This window comes from Scophthalmus maximus, chromosome 13 (assembly GCF_022379125.1).
Source record: "Scophthalmus maximus strain ysfricsl-2021 chromosome 13, ASM2237912v1, whole genome shotgun sequence".
Lineage (NCBI taxonomy): Eukaryota > Metazoa > Chordata > Actinopteri > Pleuronectiformes > Scophthalmidae > Scophthalmus > Scophthalmus maximus.
In genome coordinates, this window is record NC_061527.1 from 11,851,673 (window position 1) to 11,861,744 (window position 10,072).

General features: G+C 41.8%; 2 protein-coding genes across 2 annotated transcripts; one reads left to right on the forward strand and one right to left on the reverse strand.

Moving 5' to 3' along the window:
• The first annotated feature begins 115 nt into the window (after window positions 1-115).
• Window positions 116-6,242, forward strand: spata1 (spermatogenesis associated 1). Its single transcript, XM_035647634.2, has 12 exons — window positions 116-698; window positions 810-916; window positions 1,296-1,413; window positions 1,604-1,657; window positions 2,102-2,483; window positions 2,930-3,053; window positions 3,130-3,175; window positions 3,411-3,528; window positions 3,612-3,737; window positions 3,952-4,127; window positions 4,333-4,431; window positions 4,550-6,242. Exons 1-12 carry the CDS (start codon window positions 639-641, stop codon window positions 4,697-4,699), a joined length of 1,560 nt encoding a protein of 519 aa, XP_035503527.1. The 5' UTR covers window positions 116-638; the 3' UTR covers window positions 4,700-6,242.
• On the reverse strand, window positions 5,223-9,220 carry ctbs (chitobiase, di-N-acetyl-). The gene is made up of 7 exons (XM_035647636.2): window positions 8,958-9,220; window positions 7,859-7,997; window positions 7,378-7,586; window positions 7,052-7,223; window positions 6,841-6,938; window positions 6,067-6,228; window positions 5,223-5,685 (listed from the first exon to the last, which is right to left on the reverse strand). Exons 1-7 carry the CDS (start codon window positions 9,069-9,071, stop codon window positions 5,497-5,499), a joined length of 1,083 nt encoding a protein of 360 aa, XP_035503529.1. The 5' UTR covers window positions 9,072-9,220; the 3' UTR covers window positions 5,223-5,496.
• Between the last annotated feature and the right edge of the window lie 852 nt (window positions 9,221-10,072).

A 10,072-nucleotide genomic window follows, 5' to 3' on the forward strand; every position in this document is an offset into this window, starting at 1 on the left:
TTTTGGGGTGGTGGAAGTACAATTTATCACTGAACATAATTACCACAAGTCCCACGGTTCCCGAAGGCAGCATTCAATCTCTCTAAATCGCGCCCCTAGTGGCGGAAGTGCATAAGCACAGAAAACATTAAATATCGAGAGATCTCCTGACATAAACCGTGACTGTCATCAGTATAACGTGCGACTTTTGTTACATTCCATTGATTCTGAAGCTATTGTAATGTAAATAGTCAAAATCAACTCGTCAACTCTTAATTTACAGCAAGATTTTTTTGAAATTGTATTCAAAAAAGGCCATATCCATTCCTTCATGAAAGAGCATGACTAATAAATGAAGCATTAATGCAACCTGCAGGACGGTGTTCTTTCTAGTGACCGGCACACATGGGACCTGCTCCTTCTCTTGACTGCAGTTGTCATCCTCAGCACCAGAGCCACCGCTGCTGGCACTCTCATAAAAGAAACTCCAGTGGACGACTCACTGTTTGATCACAGCAGATTGTTACTAAGCAGTCAACGCCTTGAACAAAAAAAAAAAAAAAGAAAAAAGAAGGAGGGGACCTCCTGCGAATGAACCCAACAGAAATCTCCCCTCTTTCAGAACTCTTTCCCCCCTGTGCTGAACTGCTGCACTGCTGATGGAGTTGTCTTGTGAGTCCGTGAGATATACGGAGGACAGGAGACCGGCCAGCTGCAAGGTACGTTGAGCGAGTTTCACGCTTCCCCGCGTTGTGCAGAATTTAGATTGAACTCGAATAGAAACACTGAAACACAATGTCACTTTTAAAATCTGTCTCGCACGTGTCCAGTTCGTGGAGCTCCACGTGCTGTGTGTGCCAGACGACCAGTGGGACGCCAAGCTCAACAAAGTTCCAGCTGAAGCCATAGAGAGCTTCATATCTGCAGGCTTCATCAGGTCTGTCCCGTCTGTCTGGTCAAAACCTGCATGTTTTTTTGTTTTTTTAAATTCCCCCCTTCTCACCCAAATCAGTATGTCAAAAGTTAAACTTTTCACTATTTTCAAATGTTAAGTGTTATTATCTCAGTTCTCAATGGACTTTTACCTGCGTTATGTAATGGGCGTGTTATGATAGAGACATTAAAGCTGAAACCATAGATATTGTTGTTTTTTCCCCCCTTTTCCCAACAAATATAAGCAATTTATTTATATAATTTAGACTGTAGTGGGTCAGTAAAACCCACAGAAACCCAGACTAACTTTGTGCAGCTTTCATGTTATGACTGTAGGTTGTGTGTGAGTTCAGTTATCTTTTTTTTAATACATGTGTTATTAGGGTTTATCCAGATGTCACCCTGAAAAGTCTGAGGAGCGAGCTGGGAGCTCTGCTTGGCACAGAGAGGAGCATCAACAAATTCTCCTTCCTGAAATGTGTGGGCCGCAGTCTGGCACTGGTGAGTGCAGCCGGCCGTGAAGTTCACTTTTCTATTTCTATAGCTGGTTGTGTTTCACCAGGCAGAGACAGTAGAGCGAAACAATGCCGTTTGATTAACATGTTCACCATTCAAGTTGCTACACTAAAGGGTGTGTGTGTGTGTTTTTACTGCCTGACTCTGACGCCAAGCCAATTCATTCCTTTTACAGGTTAAAAGCAAACAGGAGAGGGATCTCAAAGTGAAAACATTTGCTCCACCGTATGTATGTTGAAATCATGTTTACTGACTTGACTTCCTTCTCCCCTTGAAGTGGTGGTTTTCATACATCAACGACAACAAAACGTGTTAAATATTCGTACTTACTTCTTCAGTGAGACTTTGCCGTTTTGGTATCACAAAGAATAATTTATTAAAACAACAATAATGTATGTAAAAAAAAACAACTTAAACTCTGTTCAGCTCTCAGTCACAGCAGGTTGATTGCAATTACATGTTTTTGTTCAACCTTTAAAAAACATAAGGGGTCATCTCTACTTGCGTAACTATTCACTTTAAATCCCATGTTTGCTATGCTCCATTCAAGACCACTACCCCCCCCCCAGAATGTCTGCTCTGCCACTTTGCATTATGTTAATCCTCAGTTGTCAATGTGCTTCATTAAGTGCCATTCGAGCTCTGCTAATGTCTGGCTGTCACCCGTGGATAGGCCCCGCAGCCGGAGCTTTACCTGCTGCCCACTGTGGAGAGCGGCAGCAGTGTTTGCTCCCAGTCTCTCACCCCAGACACTCGCAGCAGCTCCCCAGACCACCCGACCTGTTACCACCCTCCCAAGACATGCAGCCTGCCAACGAGGACAAAGCAGCCTGTAAAATCCCCCCTCATCCCCCAGTGTTCCCATCAGCCACCTCCCACCCCCAGCCTAGAAGAGGAGGAGGATGAAGAGGAGGAACAAAGCTACAGTTCTTCAGAGGGAGACGGAGAAAATGTGGAGGAACCTCTCTCCTCCAACAAGCTTGAGTGTCCAGAGCAGTGTTGTCCAAGGAAGACTCAGAATCCACAGGCACCACAGCCTGCTTCACTGAGTAAAGGTAACACTTTAAAAACACAATACAACAATACACAACTTCTGCACTGGGACAATGCTCCGTGATCCAGTTTAGTTCCTGCACTGTCATTTTTTTTCTGTGCAGTCATCACATGGTGCAGGTGTCATGTTTTTAGAGCCACTGCTGATGTAAACCATCCACGTACTCACTGATAATCCAATTCCAGGCAAAAGGTGGTTTTATATGGGAGCACAGACACAAATATACCTTTTATTTAAGGGGGTTAGGGTTATCTTTGTTTTAATATGTTCTCAAAAATGCTTTTAAATGATATATTGGCATTTAGCAGTGGGTCCATTTTATACTGATGTAACATCAGTGCATTTGCCACTCAGCCTCCTAGTGAGGCAATTTTTGGCACGTCTAAGAATAAACCTTTAAGATCTGTCATCATGTTACTAAGCTCTTCATTTGCTCTCTAACTACAGTCTTACAGCGACGTGATTCAGACTCGGCCCTGGAGAAGAAACAGCACCACAGAAAAGTGGCCAGAGATTCGGGAGTAGCAGAGTCTCTGGAGGACAGGGATTCCAGCTTCTCCCTCACAGACAGGTACCGTGTGGCCAGCACATTGAGAAAAAAACATTAGTGTTTGCCCTATTTATGCTCACAGTGTGTCTGTTTGCAGGCTTGGCAAATCTAAAGATGCACATACGCTCAAATCAACAAGGGGGGTAATGTACCAAGTTTCTCTCAGCCTTTACTCTTGAGCAAATGTCTGTGAAAAGGGTCGTTTTTTAAAACAAACAGGAAGTCGACAGTCTCTTGCATGTTAGGCCTAAGTCCTCTGCCAGCAGGTGATTTTAGTGGAGTGTGTGAAGAAAAAACAAAGGACTTGAATCCACACAAATCCATTAGAATCTATTCAGGTAAAGACCTCATGCTGTTGGATCTGTTGTCTGTTTCGAGGTGATGGAAAGTCCAGCTGTGTCGTCTCGGCATGTTCGGTGTACCTCTCCACCTCCAGGTCAAGACTTGGCCTTGGTCGCCCATAAAACCGCTGCTCCGCGAGTCTTTCAGACAAACAGTAAGCTGCCGCTTTTAGCCAAACACAAAGAACTAGTGATCATTCTTCCTTTCAAGACAACTGACATGGTCTGTGTCTGTTAGGAGAGGAACTGATCGAGGAGATCAAGCTGGTGAGGGAGGAGAGAAAGCAGCTGGAGTGGACGAGGCAGGAGCTGCTAAGAAAGGGGAAAGATTTACTGGCCCAAAATAGACACAGGAGGAACCAAGGTGGGCACAAAATGGTGTTTTTATAAAAAGCCAAAAGTACAGGTTCTTGCCACAAATCTATGAATTAAAGAAAAAAGTCCTCTGAAGAAATCATTAGAGAGAGAAGGCTCTCACCTCAGTTTTCATAGTTTTGCTTGTAGTGGATACATTCTCTCTGTTTCCAGACAGTAACTGAATTCTGCTGCTGCTCTTTTCTTCCCCATCAACGTAAAAGCACGCGACAGCTGGAAAAAGAAATATTTTGAAACGAAGAAGGCCACAGCTCCGTTGGAGGACAACCTGAGAAGATTACGACAAGAGTTGGAGACATTTTACAACAAACTCTTGCATCAGCTCCAGGCCAGAGATAACAGAGGGAAGCCAAGACGACAAGGCAGATCCTCCATCAAGGTGAAATCTGTCTAACCTCGATTATGGCTGAAATTTTGATTTTGGAAATGACATAATAATAATTTCTCTAAAGAATCTTTTACCTTTTTTTAATTCTATCCACAAAAATACTGTAAATTATGCAATGTGAAGTAAGGACCTTGTTGGCTTGAAATGATGCCAACCATGAAATGAATGTGAATTAATTAAATATTTTTTATTGCAGAATGAGCTCATCATTCAGATTATGACAGAGAGCCATGAGATTGACAACCTGAAGAGGAACGTAGAAGATGCCAAGATGAAGCTGGTGACAGAGATAAAGGTCGAATCAAATTATGATTTTATCCATGACCAAGGATTAAAGTAGCTGATGAGACAATTTTGCTTATTAATACAATCGCAAATTCTTTTTGGTGTTTTTTTATGGAATGGATGTGCAGTTGAGGAAACAAGCTGCCACAGAGCTGAGGGCCCTGAAGGCTGAACTTGCCCAGAAGAAAAGCCAGTCGTCTCACCTCGGACCCTCGGCCTCTCTGGGCTTTGGAAACACCACACGGGACAGACCACAAGTTCAAAACACCTCCATGTAGTTCACCATATACAGGGATGTCACAGGGCTGTTGTCTGTGCTTTACTCTGCTGAGAAAGACTTTGTTGGGTCATGGTTTCATGAGAGGGATTGAAAATGTTGAATTTGTGTAGTTCTTGTCTTTCTACATGGCCTACTGGTTCTGAACTGAGTTTTGTATTTTTGTGCTGTTACTTTTTGGCATTTTATTATTATGTCATGTGCCATCTGATGTCTTCTTTTGTTCACAATATTGATATTGTTGACTACCTGTTTCATTTTTCCTCAGGTGCAATGAGCTTGTTGCTCTCGCACATTTCGGCAATAAGGCAAATTAAAAAACCTTAAATAAAATACACTAGGCATCGAGACAAAATGTAAAAAAAAGGAGCATTTCTTGAAAAGATTTGATTAGAAAAATGAAGAGTAAGAAATACAAGACTTAAAGTGCAGTGTAAGAAATGAGATAACATTTGATTTAATAAAAGGTAACAAACAGATAATTATTCAGCTTTCATCCAAAAAAAACCCACCTAACTCGGTTATTTAGTAATTTATCAGAAAATGTTTTATTTGTGAAAAATATAAAGTGCACAGAGCTCAACAAGCTGAGAATCAAAGTTATTTCATTTAGAACAGAGGAATTTCTACGTCGTAACTTCATTCAAAGACAACAGCAATAAAAGCAACAATAAACTCTGAAGTGCAGGTATGCATCCCTGAAGTCTCCTGCTACAAAGAATATATTGACTTTGCGACAAACAGAAGGGTCTCAGGGGTGGTGTGTAAATTTCTGCAGCAGTGTCGAGTGTAACCCAGCTAGCATCCTAACAGAGCATTCCACATCATCGCGGTCTGCTGCTTGGCAACCGTTTCACTGCTGTAGTCCAAGATGTTGGAATTCCACATGCCAATGCCCCTCAAACCTTTAGATTTCACAGAATCAGCCTTGGGACAAATACTTTGTGGGTCATCATACCAAACCTGATGAATATGTCCGTGCTGGTCCTAAAGAAAAACATTGAAAGAAATAACAAAATCAGAACTGATGATGGCACCACCTTGTGGTGAAGGCGACTGTTTTTAGACCCAACAAGAGGGCCTTTGCCAAAGAATGTTTTATTGCTGTTTCGAAGAGGCAATTTGTTTTGTCTGGGAAGCAGCTCGAGTGGACGCCGGCACTTTAGATAAACAGCTCCTGCCTGATTTGTTGAGTCGCAATTTTTTAGGAATAATGAGAGGTGAAGTTGGTGAAGCTAAGACTTGGCAGAAAGACAAATAGTCCTTATTTAGGCCAGCAAAATCTAACCCACACATCGTTGAACATTTCCAAGCACTTACCATTGCACTACCATAAAGTTTAAGGAATTTAAAATAAAGATCATGCACCTTGTAATTAAAGTAAGGAGCCTGCTGCTTGCTGTCCCACATCCTGCCAGACAACGAGCTCTCAACCTGCTTCATGATCCACTTGTATGGTTTCTGTTTTCCAGCTGCGTCACTGCAGGGAGCTCCACGGAAAGGAACTTTGGCTATAGAGCATATTCCCTCCTGTCATGGGAAAATACATCAACGGATATCTGTGTTTACATTTCAGACAAAGCAACTTGTAAAGAGCTGATAGCAGAAACATGCTTTATCTTCAACGACAATTTCTGGGATGAAAAGGTAAACTATCCTGAAGAAAGGCCATGAATCACTGGGAAAGGAGAAAATGCTAAGTGAGTTGAACTGTAAATCTTTTAATGCTAATGTCAGAAAGCCAACCACATCCATGGTGCTCACAATGTCAATAACAAATAACGTGATGTTGCTCAGCAAGTTTATTTTTTATCATAATTTTATTTCAGTGTCTTTACATGCTTACATATGCTTATTAGCACTAAATGCAAAGTATGGAGCCGAGGCTGATGGGAATTAGCATAAATGTGTGCACCACATTTAATGGTAACAAATCTCTTAGTTGCTGAGATATTTCATTTTAAAGCACAAACGTCAACCTACTGGAGAGAAATAGCAGGGGAAACACCAGCGTTAGGGTGCAAGATTTGTCGAGATATTGCCATTACTAGAACCAAAATTTCCGTATTATCAGACCTATCCTTTAAAAACATTCAACAATCAACATTGAAACTGTATAGATTTGGAATGACAAGGTGTTACCTGGGAAAAGTTGAGGCATGGGTAGTCATAGCCGTACCACGGAACTCCCATCACTAGCTTCTTTGGATCGATCTTCAGATTCAGATACTGGTCATAGGCTTAAAGGATGAAAACAGGCAATTGATATGGTTATGATGAGTAGTTTGGGATTACCAAGAAGATTTGATTTTATTCACTGGCACACAACTGGACAACAAACAAACAAACAAACCATTCAGTGTTTGAGTGAGCGGAGCGTTTGCCTTTGCAATACAGTCGCCCATGATTTGACTCTGCTCATCATAGGACATGACGAACAGCAGGTCGCAGGAATTGGCGATGGTGACATAATCATAACAGCGTTTGTCGATACATTTTGGGGACCAGGCAACATCAAATGATACCTAGAGGTCAGGAAAAGGTAAATATGAACAGGGTAGAGATTTTTTTTAAATAATTCACTCAGACCAGGCAGGTAGGGCATAGTATACAGCTTGTCTTTATCTCCTGTCTTGTCGGTACCTATTCAGAGTGACATTGTCAAAACATCTTCCTCACCTGTGATCCTGGGATCTCCCTATGGAACGTCTCAGTGGTTTCCTTGACCAGGTCTGTCAAAGCGTGGTACTCGGGCGAACCCTCTTCTACCGCTTGTTCAATGTCCAGGTTGATTCCATCCATAAACTGACTTTTGGCCAAGTTGACCTTCTCTGTTATCCACGCGGTCCTGTTACCTTGGTCCACGATGTAGGAGAGCGGGACGTCACCTTTTCACACCAACGAGGACAGGGAGAGGTGGAGAATGGGTCAGTGGACTGTTGACTTCAGAAGTTTATCATAATAAAAAAAACACACAATGACTTTGTTAGAAGAAGCAGCTCTGGCTTTCTGTCCCATCAACAATCTCTGAAACAAGTAAAAGCTGGATAGATAGCAATAGACGTAAACAAAAACAGGAAGGTTATGACATCATATTGATGTATGTAACTCATCCAAACACATCAGTTAGTATTCCATACACCTGAGAAAGTTGCCTTACCTTTGAGGACTACCCGAGCTCCTTCGGAGTGAGCATAACACATGAGTTCAGCATCATATTTTCCAAATGTCGCCACTGTCGTCACCATGCTCCAGTTGTAGAACTTCCATGTCTTTCCACCCACGTCAAACAAAAACACCTGAAAACAGAGGCCGCACGGACACACAACTGTTAGGATGAAGGCCTAATCCATATTCAATTACTGTCCCGCCAATTTTCTTTTTATAATTATTTAAATTCATTGACAATTTGCACAACACTAAATATATTTTTTGTCAATCTCCCAATAGCACAACTGTGGCTCTTTTGCTAAAAAATGGGCGGCACCATGATTTTCAAATTCACACATTGACTCTTTTTGAAAAGTAAAACAATAGTTCATAATTTAGTCTGGCCTTGATGTTAATAGTTCAAATGTCAAAAACTTAAATGTTTATCACAAGGGATTTTTTTTCTTACCACTCCAACATTTATTGATATGACATAGTGGACCATCAGAAAACAGCTGATGCAGCTGCAAACTGACAGTTATTTTTTTTACATCTATGACATTTTTGCACACTGACCATACAGATTTAGGTCAATGTCCCTGATCTCCATTGAGGACAAAAGCAAACAGTTCATATCTGCAGTAGCTTAAGTATTTAGTTAGGCCCTGTAAACTGTGGTCAAGGCTTCGCTTTCCAATTGTACAAATGAACATAATGTGCACTACCTCAGTTGCACCTGTGATTGACAAGTCAAACTGTCACTTGTCGATTAGAAGTATCTATCGGCTACTGTATAAAATACTGAACACTGCTGATTGAATACGAGTTGTTTGTCCAAAGCAGGACAAATGTGCCCAAAAAGGAGAACTATCTGAAATATCACACAATCATAAAGAAAACACAGACAACACTGACAGACATCGTGTCGCAGCGCCTATGACGTCAGACGAGGCGGATTTGATGACCTGCGCCTTCTCACAGTCTCTAAACTGTTAACCAACTGCGGTGGCCAGTTTATTCAAACAATGAATTACGAGGAGTGTGTTGGAAATGCGATGTGTTCAACAAGTTACACCGGGTTGTGTTTGCTGGTCAGAGGTGAACTGTACCTCGAAGTCTCGCTCCTCACGGATCTGCTGACAGAGCTCCGGACTCTCGCACGGACACACGTTTGCGCCACAGACACCGAGTGCGGTCGACACGAACACGAGAAGCCACGACATGTCCCCGGACACGGTGCAAAACCGGTTTTATTAGTAAATCTATATCTATGTATATAGACAGTCCGAAAACAATCTTGTCAACACTTCACCTCACGAGCATGGCTGAAGTACGGAGTGGGACATGGGACAAACATAGACTCGACTGTCCGTACGCACGACAAACGACCTTCTTTTGTTTGTTTGTCTATTTTACATAACGTCAATAAAACGTGTCTTTGAAAACGCGTGGAGCACCAGGGAGTGTGGGGGGAAGTCAAACTACGGTCAATACTGACAAAACTAAATCCTATCGGTTGAGTCATTTCCGCAGGTGAAGGCGCACATTGGTCAATGCACAACAGGTGTGGTGCCAAAAAGTGATCGTCCGCCAGGAACTGATTTTGGCAGGTACGGTAATATATTGTGTTTTATGGGCTGTATGGCCCATTTCAAGGTATTTCAACAGGTGAAAATCTGCATGGGTTATAATCTAGCCCTTACCCCTAAAATGATGCAGTTATATGGATAATTGCCATAGTTTCTTTATTTAATATCATAACCCATTACCGTATATCATCATGTAAATACCTTACCCTAATTCATAACCGTAACGCTAAGCCTACAGTGTAGTATTATTAGACATAAAAAATGCACACAAACCTTAAAAACAATATAGGAAGAGGTTCGTATCTCTTTTGAGCAATCCATGCCTGATAACGCTATGAACGGCAAACACTTCTATAATCACAATTGAAATTATTCTGTTACAAGAAACATTAAAGTTTCACAAAGACATATCTTTGATTTTACTACAGACATAAAGTTGTGCACATGTGCCCATTATGAGAGTCTAATCCACATGAAATCAGTTTTTGTGCCGGACGATCACTTTTTGGCACCACACCGGCCCTGGCATGTTGGCGCCCGAGGTGTGATTTTTGATCGAAGATCAAAGAAGCAACAACTATGCTTCATTTCTTATGTTCATAGTTTTGATGGTTTGCTGGACAGTGGGGCATTTT

Bases quoted from the DNA above. Each gene is read 5' to 3' on its own strand.
- spata1 (XM_035647634.2), top strand. From the start codon at position 639: ATGGAGTTGTCTTGTGAGTCCGTGAGATATACGGAGGACAGGAGACCG. The intron at 699-809 runs GTACGTTGAGCG...GCACGTGTCCAG, and splicing joins GGAGACCGGCCAGCTGCAAG to TTCGTGGAGCTCCACGTGCT. The intron at 1,658-2,101 runs GTATGTTGAAAT...ACCCGTGGATAG, and splicing joins AAACATTTGCTCCACCGTAT to GCCCCGCAGCCGGAGCTTTA.
- ctbs (XM_035647636.2), bottom strand. From the start codon at position 9,071: ATGTCGTGGCTTCTCGTGTTCGTGTCGACCGCACTCGGTGTCTGTGGC. The intron at 7,998-8,957 runs GTACAGTTCACC...CTCTGTTTTCAG, and splicing joins GTGAGGAGCGAGACTTCGAG to GTGTTTTTGTTTGACGTGGG. The intron at 7,587-7,858 runs GTAAGGCAACTT...TGGTGTGAAAAG, and splicing joins AGCTCGGGTAGTCCTCAAAG to GTGACGTCCCGCTCTCCTAC.